Source organism: Falco naumanni, chromosome 3 (genome assembly GCF_017639655.2).
Source record: "Falco naumanni isolate bFalNau1 chromosome 3, bFalNau1.pat, whole genome shotgun sequence".
NCBI classification, from domain to species: domain Eukaryota; kingdom Metazoa; phylum Chordata; class Aves; order Falconiformes; family Falconidae; genus Falco; species Falco naumanni.
The window spans coordinates 50060010-50076977 of record NC_054056.1 but is presented as its reverse complement, the minus strand read 5'-3'; the positions used below and the strand labels follow the sequence as shown (position 1 = coordinate 50076977).

The 16968-nt window shown below is 37.3% G+C and overlaps 1 protein-coding gene across 1 annotated transcript in view; it reads left to right on the top strand.

Annotated features, from left to right (window-relative positions):
- The window catches only part of LOC121084427 (dynein heavy chain 5, axonemal-like), a 184156-nt gene that overhangs the window by 130930 nt on the left and 36258 nt on the right, over window positions 1-16968 (top strand). The window contains exons 64-70 of the mRNA XM_040585836.1: window positions 2659-2814; window positions 3090-3272; window positions 6461-6631; window positions 7060-7438; window positions 8557-8828; window positions 10491-10655; window positions 15093-15360. Coding sequence (XP_040441770.1) covers window positions 2659-2814; window positions 3090-3272; window positions 6461-6631; window positions 7060-7438; window positions 8557-8828; window positions 10491-10655; window positions 15093-15360 — 1594 coding nt within the window. The remainder of the gene's footprint in view (window positions 1-2658; window positions 2815-3089; window positions 3273-6460; window positions 6632-7059; window positions 7439-8556; window positions 8829-10490; window positions 10656-15092; window positions 15361-16968) is intronic.

Here is a 16968-nt window from a genome sequence, read left to right as displayed (position 1 = left end):
GAGGGAAGTAAATTACTTGCAAAATTAAGACCAGACAGGATCAGGCAGTTGGTGCTGCATGGTAATAACATTTTAGGGTAAGCATTTTAAGAGGAAAATAGGGAAAAGAAAAAGGGAGGAATTGGAAAAAGAATGGTGGCCTGTCATACAATGGAAACCTATTGATCTTTGAGGCATATCAAACACAAAGCCCAAATTCAAGATGCATCATGATTAAATGCATGTGATAAAAATATTTATTGCTTAATTTATTCACCCCTCTAACTTTCTATCTAGCAGTGCATCCTGTTTGGGATGTGGGTCTTCTATTTAATTAAGAACTTCTTTTTTTCCCCGCTTCTAATCAGCCTACCTTCTGTGCTTTTTTACATCAATAAGGATAAGGTGGGTTATGGTAAAGATCTAAACACATGATATATTTCCAGGCCAGATCGAGCATGATACTAAAGAGTTAGTTGTTAATAAATCAAATCTGTCCTACAACTGTAGATTATCACATGAATACCATGGTATACTGTCTTCACTCAAAATGAAAGTGATGGATTAAGGAAAAGAAACTGAGAACGCAGGTAAGGATGGTGACATCCAGAGAGCTGATGGCATCATGGTGATGTGACATCATGGTGATGTTATTAGCTAAATCCTTAACCTTCTAGAGCTTGATGTAGATCTGTATTTCCTAGCACTGCTAAGAAAGGCCCATCATTCAATTTCGTGCCAAATCCAGTTTCTGATAATTTGAACATGCTCAAAAATGGTGGAGAAACACAGCTAGAAATGGGTAGTGTTGACTGAGAAGAGACAGAAAACTAATGCACAACTATCAAAGATGTTGGGAAAATGGAGGTCTTCATTTAAAAACATCATGAAAAGCTCTCTTAAAGCACGAGTGGTATTCACAGAAGAATTTAGGTATTTTGTGACTGTGTGAAATCTACTGTCTTACAGTAGATAACACGGCATCCTCTAAATTACATCAGACTTACTTGGTGGCCAAAAATTGGATCACGAAACGCTAGTGTGAGCAATCATCACAAAACAGTAGAGGGAAGGATGTATCTCATATTTCACCCTCCTTGGGAACTGCATCTCCTGCTCAGGATTTCAGAGAGCTGCTAAGGTGAGCTCAGGAGTGGCAACAGGGAACCTCCTTCAGTTAGGGACCTACACTGGCTCTTCCTGCCATGCTGTAGCCTTTTCCCCAATAACTGTCCTCCAAGCTGCACCTTCAGTTCCCTTTGTTAAGTGGCACTGAGTCTGTATTGCCCGACTCCAGGTGGTGGCTGCTCTCACCATGTGCTGGAATGCAGCTGGCAGAAGGGGACTGAGAACACACAGGTTCCATTCTCTGGTCCAGGAATTGCTTAAGGATCTTATACCATTTACTCACCAAAGCAGGGGCTGGGAGATGTAGATTAAAATACCATTTCCTCTTTCCCTACTATTCATACACTGTAAGTGATGATGACATTTGACTGATGAGCCAGAGAAAAATGTCTGCAATGTCTACTGGGCTCGCCTTGTGGTCAGTATGTGTGAATATCCTGCCTATGAAATTTGTGAATCCTGATGGGGCTTAACTACTGAGCTGCTCTGAAAACTTAAATGGCTTTGAATGCACACGGATGCAGCCTCTAAATGCAGAGGAAGCTTTCCTGATGAAAATTCATTCAGTTATGGGCTTTTAGATGTCCTGGCTTGGGTGTCAGCTGTGTTAGAAGAATCTGAGTTCTCCCCCTGTAAAGTCCAGGAGGAACGGAGTTATGTCAAGATTCAATACCGAAGTGTTTAGATCATGCCTTTACATCTGGGATATTGTAATTTGCTATGGTCTTGATAAGGTAATATTGTTGGCCACTAAGACGCTAACTTCATCCTTCAGTTTTATTTGAACTAAAAATGTAGGCAACATGCTGTTTTGATGGATGCACATATACCTACATTATAACGGAGCTAAAAGTGCAGAGTAGTGGAACATAGTATTAATTTTTAAATATTATACTGTTCTAAGACTCTGTAATGTGCCACTAGATATTTTAATTATACCTTTTTCAAAGAGGACTCCCTGCAAGACAAGAATTTATTTTAAAAACATGTCTATCCTGGGTGTTTTTCTGGTAAAAAGTCACCCCAAAACCACGGTCTAACAGGTGTCTGGAAAGACTATTCAATTATCATCTCAAATGCTTATCTTAAATATATTAAATTTAAATAAATGAAAAAGAGTCCATATGATTTTGAGAAATTTTAATGTTTTATATTGCGAAATGGGAACTGAATTGGAAATTCAACATCTGATGTGAGACCAGGACTCTTATGTAACGTTGGTTCCCTGTCTGAACCCAATAAATATTTCTCTACTTCACGTTGGTGCTTTGAGCATAAATCCATTAATATTCAAATGTTATTAAGATACTACATTGATAGATTTGTAGATAAGTGGATAAATACATAACAATAAAGAAGTGTGATCTGATATTCTGTTAAGCTTAAAGCAAAACTTCCATTCATTTCAGCAGATGCAAGTGTTGGTCTCTAAAATGTAATCATTTGTGTAGATATCCCAGGATAGGTATATTTTTTTGAAATTTGCAATGGATTTTATGCTGTTTTCTAATGTTCTCAAAAGGATGCCATGTTGTGAACCAATCTTCCTAGGTTACAGCTATGAACCACAAGTTCTTCAGAAGTCATGTGGAAGACTGCCTGTCCCTTGGCCGACCTTTGTTAATTGAAGATGTTGGAGAGGAACTTGATCCTGCTCTAGATAACATCTTGGAAAAAAATTTCATAAAATCTGGTTCAGCCCACAAAGTAAGATGAATTGTGAACATGAAATTAAAAAAGAATAGAACAGATGCTAGGTATCTGGTAGCCTGGATACTGTGGGATTCTGTACCTTTGTGACCCTTAGAAAGATTAGTAGTGAACGAGGTTGGGTTGATTGTTTTTTTTATCCTGTAAGCAGAAAGTTTAAAAAGTGTAAATGAAAATTTTGAAAAAAGAGTTCATCTGTTTTTCACTAGATAAAATAAGTGTTTTTTTCTGAATTCAGCTTTTGAAAATTGATTAATATGTTTTATTTTCAGGTGAAAGTAGGTGACAAAGAGGTAGATCTGATGAAGGGGTTTACCCTTTACATGACAACAAAACTGGCTAATCCTGCCTATACTCCAGAAATTAGTGCAAGAACAACTGTGATTGACTTTACTGTTACTATGAAAGGGCTGGAAGATCAACTCCTTGGCCGTGTCATCCTCACAGAAAAACAGGTATCTAGTAACTTGCAATATTTGCATAGAGGGAAGGCTTGTTCAATATATGCACTATCAGTGGATGTATTCAATGTCTTGGTTGAAATTAAATGCAAGAACAAAAATGTGAATGAAAGTTTAGGTGTTTGTGCATTTGCTGAAAGAAGTGTGGAGCTTTTTTTTTTAACTGAGTGGAGGGACCTGAACATTTATTTTAAGATCTGGGCTTGGAAAGAGAAGGAAGGAAATTATTCATTAAAAATACATCACAGGCATATACATGACATACATAAAGCATATTTATTCTTTCATATATAGCAAAAGCTCCTTGTTCAGTCAGAAACCTCTTATATTTCTGAATTCCTTTTTAAACTGAGTTTGAATTACATGAAAAAATGCTTATGAACTCAAACTACTTTTGCCAGCCAAGCTCTAGTGTGCAAGGAGTTATGAGATTTTTAAGGAGCCCTGAAGACTGACTGTCTGTGCTCTTAATAAAATTTCCATTGATTATGTGGAAGCAAATATAGGAAAGAAAATAATCTCAGGTGCTTTTCAGTAGTTTTATTACATAATATAAAATCTGAGACATCCTCCACAATAATTTAATTCCGAGATCGTTCCTGTTTCTTTTTGTGAGATCTAGTTTAACAGCCTGGTTATCCAAAAACTTAGGATTCAATTCATCATAAGCATGATGAACAAACGTGTGTTTTACTATGGCAATCATACCAATAAATAAGTGAATGTTATGGCCCAATTACACTAAAGTGAAATATTTTCTTCCTTTCTCATTAAAGTGAAAGCACAGAAGTTGTATTTCACGTAATATTGAATGACTTATTTCAAATGGAACATTTTGTAATTGTGTCTTTGTGAAAAAAAGTAACAAAAATTAAGGTTTGGATTAGCAGAGCTGCTGTTTTCAGTAACTCAGGCAATCTTGCTCATGTGAGAGCAGTTCCCTACCTAAGGGAATTAATTCCTCCTCCTTTGACTTCCCAAAGCATGTTCTAACCTGTGTGCTTTAGTGCTGCTGTCATTTTCTCTGGCCAACACCTTTCTACTTTATTCAAACAAGAATTTGCTGAAGTGAGGACTGGAATGTAAGTGCCCTTCCTTCAGCCTGACAGTCATAACCAGAGGCTAGAAAGTCATCGTTATGCCCAAACTTCCTGTGAATTGTTCCACAAAAAATGTGAAGGCTACAATAGCTTTTGGGGAAAAGCTATCCATTACCAGGGTGCAACAAATGCTAAGGATGCAAAACTTTTAATCTTTACTCCAGTACATGTGTATTTTTGTAAGCAAAATTCAACAGCATCGGCAGGAATGGATGGAACTATCCTGACTAACTTACCCCTGATAGGAAAGACAGAGGTTTAAATCAAGATAGAAATGAAACTGGTTTCTCGTGGCCTACATATAAAACCCATCTCCACCTGCTCCCCCCTCCTCGCCCCAATATGCTTCCTTTGTGTTTGGTTTTTTTTTTTTTTTTTCCCGGACAAAACTGTTAGAGAATTCATATTGAATGTATGTAGCAACACCTAGACTGCATTTGGGGTCAAAAATATAGTGATTGAAAAATATTCGTCCAGTGCTGTGTATCAGCTGGAGTGCAAGGGTAGCTGACTGGTATCAGCACTGCTTGCTGCACAGGGACATGGTTGCAGGTGATCAAACTTCTTCCCTTTAGCAGATATGAAGAAATTGTGGTTCTGTCTCAGTAAGAAATGAGTGTCCTGGTGTAGATAGTCAGGGCTAGTGGAGCTCTGATAAATTTAGTTCAAAGAAAATCTGAGAGAATCTGAAGAACAGGTTTTCTATTACAAACAAGAAGACAAGTTTATGATCACTGAGCTAAAGTAATAAAGGAACCAAGATACTCTTAAAGATTGCTATAATGATAAATGAAATATATGATCTAAGAAGTGTTTATTCTTCTCAGATGTAAAGTTTGTTCCTGTAACTATATGAAAAAAAAATTATCAGCATCTTTTTGTACTTTGATAATGAAGTTGCTGCCACTATTTGTGTTCAGAACAGCTATTTTTTATGTTAAATGTGGTCACAAAATCCTCTGGCAAAAAAATCCTGGCATCTGGTACATTTGCTAAGTTTCTAAAAGATATCTTTACAGGCTTACAAATAGAATGGCTGAGGTGCCTGTTCTTAAATAAAGCATGTCCTTAAGTAGAAATTAGCCATATACTTAAATGCATGTTTGAGTGTTCTGTAGAACTACTCTTTTTCTCTAATTCAGTTTTTTTTGGTGTGTTAATAGTAAAGAAAGAGGAGAAAATACAGAAAATTGAAGCTGAATGACCAATGCTTAAGTCATTCTCCTCTTTTGGGATGCAGTTACTTCTAGCTTCCACAGAGCTACATTCTATAGCCCTAGAATATATTGCAAACAGATTTCCAAACAGGAAGTTTGGGAGAGTAAAGAAATTTGTCACCTCTTTGAAATACAGGAGAGCCTCTCCTGTATGCATAACTCTGTACATCTTCTTGACAAGAATGAAAATAAACTGAAGCCATAGGTGTGGGTAGACAACTAGACAGGTTTGACTTGATTGATTAAATAAAGTTAGCCAGCAAAGGTATACCTGAGCTGTGTTGGACTGTGCAGTACAGATGCTTCATTTTACCTGGCATTGTGTTGAGTTGTCTGTCATTGTTCCCTTGCCATTGTCTGTCTTGTAGAAATAGCTTAAAAATTTGATATGACATAGATAATAATTGTAATATTTCCTGTGTTACAAGCAGTAGTGTATCTTGCAAAGTCACAAAATCACAGAAATTAGAAATGGAAAAGGTCATCCATTCAACTTCCCTAACAATGTAAAATTCATCCATACAATTCATCTCTCAGTCCTTTGTCTAATTTAATTTTACGTACTTAATGTAATGTGGCTTTTATCACTTCCCATTGGAAATAAGCTTTAGTGTTTTGTGCATCTTACTATGAGCAAGCTTTTCCTGGTCATTCTGGTGTGTTTTCACTTCCCAGTATGCTTCATTAATCAAATAAATACAATATACATATAAATCACTTTAGTATATAGTATTTCTGTATTTTAGAGGAAAAAACAACAAAGCCTGAAATCTATCATGCATGAAATCAGATGTTTTCTGTGTCATTATATGGAATATTTCTTTGAATTAATCTTAACTATTCTAAGGAAAATTTCTGAATATAGGAACTGGAGGCAGAAAGAGTCAAACTGATGGAAGAAGTGACATCTAACAAGAGGAAAATGCAGGAGCTTGAAGATAATCTACTCTTCCGTCTAACCAGTACAGAGGGCTCTTTGGTTGAAGATGAGTCCCTGATAGAAGTCCTAAGAATCACGAAAACAACAGCAGAAGAGGTGAATTTTGAATGCATTGCAGATACATTTTGTAATTGTAATCTAAACATCATTTGTAGACAGATTTTTTAAATGGTTTTGTTTTTTTATCAGTTCAGAGCCACTATATAACATCTGACTTCTTAACAAATAAATAGTAGAAGTACTATCATTGTTTCTTCATGAAATGTTGGAAAATTAAACTCTTACCTGGCTACTAATTTATATTCCAGGTGTACATTGCAGGTGTAATTTGGAATCAAATCACATTGTGCTTGGTGTTTGAAAACATGAGGACACAATGTCTGTGTTGAAAAACTGACAGAGAGAAGCAAAGCTTGACTAAAAATACCATTGTGATCTTAATCAAGACCTTTCCTTTTTGCTTGTGCTGTATAAATCACAAGTGACATGACTTAATCTTCATGGTCTTTTCCATTAATTTTAAGGTCAGTGAAAAATTAAACATAGCAGCAGAGACAGAGGTGAAAATCAATACTGCACGTGAAGAGTATCGGCCTGTTGCTGGTCGTGGAAGCATCCTTTATTTCCTAATTGTGGAAATGAGCTTGGTTAATATCATGTACCAAACATCCTTACGGCAGTTCCTTGGCATTTTTGACCTATCAGTGGAAAGATCTCAGAAATCTCAAATCACAGCAAAAAGGGTAGTATATGTAATCGAGCATCTCACCTATGAAGTCTTCAAGTACACAGTTCGAGGGCTGTATGAAAATCACAGATTCCTGTTTACATTGCTTCTGGCACTGAAGATTGACTTGCAGGCCAAGAAAATTTCACACACTGAGTTTGAGACACTGATCAAAGGTAACTTCTTTTAAAATATTCCTGTTTACGTATGTCTGTGAATTGCCGAATTCAGATTTTGCTGTGCTTGCATTAACAATACGTTGTATCCAGTGGATCTAATGTTTTTTCACTGGTGAATGAAAGTATATATAGCCCAAGAAGGAAATTAAGAGACAAATTTTCCAAAACAAGAGCAATATTAGATTATTTATTATCAAAATAATGCTTAGATTAAGTTATTTAACTGTTTTACATAGCAAAACAGGAAAAAAAGTCCATTACTTTGTAAGACACCCTGTAGTTTTCTTCTGCATGCCTCTTTCATGTTACCACATACCTATGTCTTTGAGGTTGGAAACAGTCAACAAAATCTGTTTTGATGGCTGATGATCAGGGATGTGAATGCATGAAGACTCTGTACTGAATTTAAGTGTCAGTATGAAAAGTGGAAATCTGTTACGTGTTGTAAAACATTGTTATATTGCATTGCATTATGCCACCACTGCATGTCACTACTCAAACACTATGACAAAGAAAAATTTTAGTATGGTTTGTAAAACTCAATGGGAGTGGACCCCACTGTCTCCAAGATACACAGGTGCAATCAGGTACTGAAGTAAGTAGAGTCAGGTACTTGCCATCCAGGTATCTCTGTTTTGCAAACACTGATTTCATGTTCAGCTGTAACTCAGCTTTGTCAGAGGTGCAAACGGGCATGCTGTGGTGCTTGAGCTAAGAGGCTATTGGAGTTGCACAGTCCTGGAAATGAATGCAAATTTGCTTTCTTATTGTGTAGTCTAGGTGAAGAGAGACTGGGACTAACTATAGGTCCTTTCTACATCTGGTCTGAAGACTTGGGTTTGAGTAGCCTTTTATTTTATTAGGCAAGTTGTATTCCAGCTTTACAGATGGAGAAAAAGTGCAAAAAAATACTGGGATATCAGGTTTGGAAGGCACTGAGACCACTGCCTCAATAGATTTTTGTTAAATGATTCTTCCTTGCAAATTTTAGGTCTCCATGTCCTGGTTCACAAAGATTTTTACTCCCTAAATTATAGAAATAAGTATTTTATATTAGTTGTAATTTTTCTACTTAACAGTGGTTGTTTTCCTCTATAATTCTTTTCACTTTGTAGGAGGTGCTAATTTGGATCTGAATTCTGTGGAACCAAAACCAAAGAAGTGGATCCTTGACATGACATGGCTCAATCTTGTGCAGTTATCTAGCCTGAACCCTTTTAACCAACTACTGGTGCAAGTTGTTAGGAATGAGAAGTCCTGGAAAGCTTGGTTTGATGAAGCAGCACCTGAAAAAGCTGTTATTCCTGATGGATATGACAGCTTACTGGATCAATTCCGTAAACTGCTCCTTGTCCGTAGCTGGTGCCCTGATCATACTGTTGCCCAAGTAAGATATACTTTTATACAATGTTTATGCCATGTGGTATCCATCTCCTATAGAACTGCTAGTACCAAACTTCTGTTCTCTGAATTTGTTTTTACTGTAGTATTTGTTTCAGAGTGAGCTATTTTGAAAATCAGATATTGAAATCCTTATAATAAATACATGTGAAAGAAATATTAGTTTATGTAATTGCAAGAAATTAGAAAGTGCATTGCAAGACATGGAATAAATTGTCGGAGCTGTAAGAATACTTTTTTTTGTGTGTGTGGCATTTCTAAAGTGGAGTCATGAGACTTGTAAAGCAGTTGCATTCTCCCGGTGAATCAGAAGATACATCCCTATTTTTCACAGAGGAAGTGGAAAGAGAACAGTTCATTTTGATGACTGGTGCACTAAAATAACAGATAAACTGTTTACTTACCCTCCATGCTGAGGAATTAATAATTAAAACTGTCTTGTGGCATATATCGTAAAAGAAACTGCAGTAGACTAGCAGTTTCTCCACAGCCTGTGGTATTTGGATTTTTCTTCTCTATGTAAGTCTAAAATAGATGTATGCATCTATGAGGATCCTCTTTTCACTTTTTTTTTTTTTTTTTTTTTTGTCTTTACCTACACTGGAAAGTAGCACTTTTGACATTTATCAACACTCTTATTGTCTTGCACAACCATCTTTGAGAAAGAACGTCTCTGAAGGTGGTTTCAAAAACTGTAATTTTTGAGGAAAGAGGGGATCCTATTTGTTAGCATTTATCTCATCTTTCCCCACTGTGTTTCCCTAAGTGTTACAAAATTTTACCTTTCTTCAATAGGGCGGAAGTTATGCTTAATAGTGGATGATTAAGTTATTTTTTCTGGAATTGTTTTTTTCCTCAGTCCACCTTGTTCCTAGGTGCTTCTTTCTGTAATACATGCCTCAGAATCTGTGCTAGTAGTTTACACGATTGGAAAATCATGTCAGTCAAAAAAACATTTCATACAGCAGGATAGCTTTAGAAGTCCTTTTAGAAAATGTCTGTGAAAAGAGGACAATAGAAGCATAGGGAAAGTTTGACCTTTAAAGATAAAGTCTGAGCTGTGTTTATGTTTTGTAGAAATAGATATTCAGCATAAGAGACTTGAATTGGATACATGCTGGACAGGAGAATTTGTTTGAAGTTCCAACAAATATCTGGAAGATTGTAACTGGGTCAGATGAAAGATCTATCTAATCTGCTATGCTGTAAGAGACAGTGTCAACAGTATATGCTTAGAGGAGCTAAGAATGCCAGTGGTGTAAAGAAACTCTTTTATTTGGCTATCCACCAAGCTTTAGCAGTCAGTAATTTAGGGGCAATATCTGGGCTGTCTTCAGAGCTGACAGGGGATCTATTCTGCATGGATTTATTTAGTTCTTCAAAAGAAAACATTTAGCATCCTCTAGCAAAAATGTTCACAGGATGGCTGTTGTGTGAGCAAAATTCTTTCTTTTCTGTGTTTAACCTTGCTGTCTGAGAATTTCAATGGTTGCCTCCTGTGGACTGTAACTTTTGTTACACCAAAGTTAAAAATGAAAGTTTAGAAAGTCCAAATTTCATGTTGGCTAATTTCACATCAGTGATTAATGCTAAATAAAAAAAAAAAAAGAAAAGGTAGATATTTCTGGTAACTTGTTTTTTTTTTTAGGCTCGACACTACATTGCAGAATCTCTTGGAGGGAAATATGCAGAAGGATTTATTCTTGAAATGGAAGCAATGTGGACAGAAAGTGACTGTCGAACACCTTTGACATGCTTTTTATCAATGGGGTCTGACCCCACTGAAAATATAGAACGTCTTGCAAAATCAAAGGTATCCTCCTAAACTGAGTTTGCTAGAGCTGATAAAAACATTTTAAAATATCCTTTGAACTAGAAACAGTATTTCTACATTTTATAGAAACTTGAATGATGATATTTAACAGTGTTCTCTGGAAGTTAATTTTGGACCAGTAACCAAAATGCATTTACTGAGGAAATGGAAATACTACATTCCTGCATTTTCCCATTGTTTGATTCCAGTGAGCCCTCTGTCTTTATCCAGCAGACTGTGATAGTCCATTACTTAGTGAAAGTATATGAGATATATATATATATGTAAAAGAACAAAGCAATACCTGTGGTTTGCACTGCATCACATTCACTTGCAGAAAAAAATCATAAATATGGTGACAAGAGAAATTAATTTGAAGAGCCTACCATTCACTCAGTTCATTTGATGGAGACGTTCAACATTTCTTACAGCACAGCATCACTTTAAGGCACTCTGTGCTTTATGCTTTACAGTTCACATAATATAGATGCAAGTATAATTTTCCTAAAAAAAATAAGTTATTCACATTAGATCTCCATAAATTTTCCTCCCTGTTAAAATACATCTTCATTTGGAGGTGCAGGATTTAGGGTATGCACTAAGTAAAATTTACGTGCAAAAGCACCCACAAATCTCTTTACCTTATTAATTGGGAAGTTCAAATGTGTGTTCTTGGAAAATCAGGACTCTTATTTTATTTGTCTGACTGTGGTAAAGAGTGCTTAAATTATGATCTCACTCTCACTTGAATGTTTAAACTTAGCAATCTTAAGTCTGAAGTTTTTGATGTGATCCTTGTCACCTGAAAGTGTGCAGCCAGATAGTCAGCCAATGTACAGACACAGGGAGAGCGAAGGATGGCAGTTGGGCGAGCAGAATTTTTAGGTTTCTTTAAAGCAATGAATTGAAAGAACAATTTTATTCCTATTCACAATTTATTCTATTGCCTTTTCAAAAGGTATGAGAAACACTTTGTAGAAGATCTGAAATTAACTGCAAGAATATTTACAGACTAGAAATGAGCAATTTCTTTCAGTCCCTTTTCAAGTCCAGGTAAACACGTTAGGTGGTTGTGATTGGATTCCTGTTTTCATGGCCTGTGGTATGAACAAAAATGGAGTGTCAGCTTTGTGATGATGTTTTCACTCACCTGTTTAGCTGTTCAGTGTATGTATCCTGTGAAATGGACTCCTAGATAGGTACTTACTCTGTCTCAAATATGAGTTAGTTTCTGTAATCAATGAAGAGTGGCTCCTTTGAAAGCAATTCAGAACACACAATTGAGACTTAATTCTGACTTGCATCAAGGAGTTGAGTATTTCTATCCAATTGACCATGTAAAGGGATGAAGGATGCTAACCTAACAGAGTCTCTTGAAGTCAGCTGGTAACTTAGAGTAACTCTTGCAAGGAGTGGAACAAAATGCTCTCCCATTCTGTCAAATCTTGATCAAGACCTTAGCCTGTCTGGGGAAGTGCTGGGAGGTAGAGGGTGCTCTGTAATTGTGACTGTTAAAAAACAGCATTTTTTTTGCTGTCATTCTGAAAGTATATTGCAGAGGGCAGTTTTAATATGCTTTCATGCATCAAGGAAACATGTATAGCATAATAGAAAGTGAGGTTGCAAAAGAGCTGAAGAGTTTGCCTTGTTTACTCACAAATGGTTTGTGAACAAGGCAACATCAGCTAGGCTGTCATAAACCTGATTTTCAACTATAATATCAACTGCAAATGTAAAGTTAACTGTAAAGTATTTGTCTGATCTCTTGAAGTAAGGATCTTGCCACACAGTATATAGAAACCATTGAAATTTACAAAAGGCATCCAGATTCTGCAAATCAAACTACAAACAGATCTTTTTGAAGTAAAAATATATATTAAGATTGTAGGACTGGAGGAGCACTTGAGTAGTTCTCTAGCTTTTGAAAAATGCATCTAGAAATCATGTATAGTTTTCAGAAACATTTACAAGAAAGCTTTGTGTTTATTTTGCTAGTTTGTCAACAAATTGTACTTAGTTCCTGTCTTTCTCTGCTTTTTTCCAGAATAAACCTTAGGTCTATTTGGTAGTGCAGTGATTAGCTGCACTGAGGGTCTGATCTTGGTATATATGTGATTCTGTACATCCAAAGCATCCTATTTATTGTTTGTTTTTTTTTTTTTTTTCTCTTAATGATAGAAAATTTTCAAAAGACATGCTTGGCATGTTTTTCAGTGATTTCCCTTTTACAGGCATGATTTGTAGTCTTAAAATGGATTGTCAATACTGATGGTACCTCTAAGTATGATATTAACAATATAAACCAATTATCTGCAGTTGGAAATGTTCAAATTTGTGACGAGAATTCATTTTTCACTCTAAAATTTAGCTATTCAGATAGCCTTCTCCCAAAGAAATGGAAACGGTATCTGTGACTACTGAGCTTTATAACCTTGTTTATAAATTAAGCAAGCTGCCCCCTTTACTTTCACTTGAAGATGGAGGAAATTTTCACTTTCTGAATTAAAATGAAGTTCATTATCCCTAGTGCTTTGACTTCATGAAACCCAGATATTTTTGTTATTGTAGAGATAGCTTCTTTCAGGGAATGATGCATGGAACCTTCAACAGAACTGTCAGGGCCACTCCAGTGACTGAAATGATAGTGTTTGCATCTGGATTGCAATGTATTAAGATGTCACAGAGACATTGGTATGAATCATTACTGAGAGAAACATTCTGTGTGCAGGCATTTTGATAGAGTTCTTTCAGAAGGAGTAAAATGAGAAAAATCCATAGTGAAAAATATTTTTTCCTTGTCTTCATGTTTCCATAACCTTTCATGATTGTACATTTGAGAGGTAACATTGCTGAAAGAGCAAATTATGAGCAGATGCTTTGTTAGGGAATAATGAACCAGCTGAATATTTATGCACTCTGCAGGGGTAGTCATAGTCTTTGACTTGCGGGCATGCTAACTAGGATACATCTTAGAAAAGGTAAAGTTTTTGCTGCTCCAGCACATAGCCAACTTCACAGGCTATTTAGCTTTGCTTCTTGTAGCTGCAGTTTCAGGTTTTACTGACCTGAGAGATGGATTTACCTGCTTTCTTATCTTCGGCATTCTCTTCTCCTTAAATCTTTTGCCAGGATGTGGAGATCATATACAGCAGCTGTATTTATACTGTTCAGTAAAATCAGGTTAGAGCGTGTTCTCTGACCCCAAGGCCAAATGACCCAGCACAGCTTGTGTCCATACGCTTCACCTTTTTCTCCTGCAAAAGTAGGGCAGCCTCATCCACACTGTTTAGGAGTGAATGACTTCCTTTTGGTTTCACAGTGTGAGAGTCCCAGTAGCAGGAAAACTGAGAATGAGCCTTTGCAGCTCTCAGCCAGCTGAAGATAGGCCCAGATGGATAAGTCTTTATGCAGTTCATTGCTTACGGCATGAGGGATACTGAGCTATAGGTCTTGAACATAAAAATGTCCATGAAACTTAAGTCTTTTCATCAATTCCCTTGCTCTCAACATGTATATAGAATAATATGCTCAACTAGATTTGATAATTCTGGTTTTCCCTGGTAGGACTCAGGCAGCCAACCTAAGCCAGGGGACTACCTACTTAACAAGAACAAGGGTAGTAAGGACAACAAGACGGAAGGGGTCTGCCTGCACGTTACTTACAGACTTGTATGGTCCTCACCGCAACCTAGTCAGGTTGTCTTTTTCAGATCCCCTTGTGAGAGTTTGTATCATCTTCTGTTTTTCTGAACAACTGACTATCTTCTCCCATGGCTTTTGGAGGAAAGATTCTATAAATTGCCAGAATTCTTGTGTTTGTGTTTGAGTGTTGTCTATTCTGAATCCAGAAAACTAACAGCTAGAAAACTGTCTAGAGTTAGCATATCATCAAACTAGAATCCTCTGAATCAGTGGCTCCACCGCTGACAATTAACAATACAGGATGTTTGCTAAAGAATGACTTAGTGGGAACCAATCTTTCCTGTCTTGCCTGCTTCCTTGACGTTCTCTGTTAGATGAAATAAGTATGTTCAGACAGTAAAAAGACACCAAAATTGTTGGCTTTACTCAGTGCATTAATTATGATGTGGAGTCTTAATATTCATCTGCCTCAAGGTAGTCTACATCATAGGAAAAAGGATAGCCAGGCAGCGATGTTGTTGTCTGTATGTCCAGCTTTATTTCGGAAAGTGAGGAAAAGGAAGGAAACATGTTTCAGTTGTCTAATCCCATTGACTCTGTCAGATCTGCAAAAACAGATTATGTCCAGTGGGTGTAGTTTTGGAGGGTTTTGTGGTTTTCATTTACCCTGTTTTAATATAGCCACTCTCCATTGATATTAGTGGTTTTACACATGGACCTACGGAAGCAATACATCACACGTATAATCATCCTAAAGAACCATGTATAAAAGAAACTTTCTTTTTTTCCTTCCAGAACATTCCTTGTTGTGCCATTTCAATGGGTCAGGGCCAGGAAGTCCATGCAAGGCGCCTGCTAAATCAATGCATGCAAGATGGAGGATGGCTCCTTCTACAGAACTGCCACCTTGGCTTGGAGTTTCTTAGTGAATTAATGGACACCATTGCAACAACAGAATCTATGAATGAAAGTTTCAGGACCTGGATCACTACAGAGGCTCACCCAGAGTTTCCTATCAATCTGTTACAGTCCTCTATCAAATTTACTAATGAACCCCCTCAAGGTAGGAAACCATGCTTTTTTGAGTTAAGGGCTTGTTTTTCCCCCTCCCACTGTATCACTATACTCTGTGCAGTGTTTCATTCTTTATTTTCTGTTGTTTCATTAGCTAAATACAGCACTGTGTAAATCAGTCTTGTGATGTGTAAAGCATGACTCTTTTGGGGAGAAAATGGATGTTGTTTATTTTTGTAACAGAAATTGATAGTGATTTTGTTGTTTATGTAGAACCTGTGGAGAATGCCAGGTCAGTGGTCCTTTCTTAAGCTTAGCACACCCCATCACTCTTCTCTTTCTGTCCGGTTGACCCTGTCCAAGGATGCAGAGGGGGACCGATCCTGTGCTCTGAACACCCAACCTCAACCTCCCAAGCTGCAGGATGTAGCTGTGGCAGTTGCTTCTTGTTATGTCATCTGGCACTGTTGACAGGAAACTGACCCCAGCATCTTTGTAATCGTCCTTCAATATTTGTTAGCTGTTACTGAATCAACCTTTAGACTCTGTCACAGGCAAGACAGTAAAAAACAACCCATAGTGAATCTGAATACTGGGGTTTACATAAGAACTGATGAGATTAGGGCTTTATGTTACTTGCTTGTTTTACACACTCACCGTCTCATACTCCCAGCCTCCTGTATTACATTCATTTCATCTTGACTTCCTTTCCCATTGGAGAGATCGGTGCTGGTCCAGGAAGGTTGGGCAGAAGGTCCTGACGGTTTCATATTGTGCAGCTGCTTGCAGCTACCAGTCTTGGATGTTACTGGCCTAGATCCCCGGGCACCCCTTGCCATTTGCCTCCAGGATCTTTCCTTCAGGATCTTTCCCAACTTCCAGGATGTTTCCTCAAGCTAGGGTGTTCATCTTGTACTTTCTGGGTCTCTAAGCCCTCAGTTTTCCTAACCTAAGTAGTCTATGTGCAGAAGCATAATGTGTGATCAAGCATCCTAATTGGCAGTTCTGATTCATGTTTCTGTATTAAATTGGAGGATTCAGGATGTTTCAGTTTTTGCAGCCTGTACCATTTGCAGTTAGCAAGTAGCAGGTTTGTCCTTGAGAGTTTCAAATTTCATTTTGGACAGCCACCATCCCTCATTGATGCACGCAATTTTCTGCTGCTTTTCAGTATTCACCATCTAAGCTGTTTTTTGCATACCACAGTTTGCTCTTCAACAGACTAAACAAACTCGGTCTTTTTGTCCTATCTTTGTAGGTCACGTACACTCAGTATTTGATCACCTTTATTGCCCCATCCAGTTTCTCCACACCTCCCTTGTGTGCCAAATGTGGACAATATATCTGAGGGGAAGCCTGATCAGTGCTAATTGGAAAGTGATAAGAACTTCCTTCAATCTGTTGGTTGTGCTTCTTCTAAGGTAGCCCACTATCTGGATTGCCTTATTTGCAAGAATAGTGCAATTTTAGCTTATAGTCAGCCTGGCTTCTGTGGTGACCCTGAAATGCTTACCAGTAGATCTCAGCTAGCAGATCTCAGCTTATGAAAATGCAGGGGGATATTGTGCTGCAGGTGCAGAACTTTGCATTTCTTGTTGATCTTCATGCAGGTTTTGTTTGCCAAGTCTTTAGCTCTCTCTAGATCCCTCTGGACTGA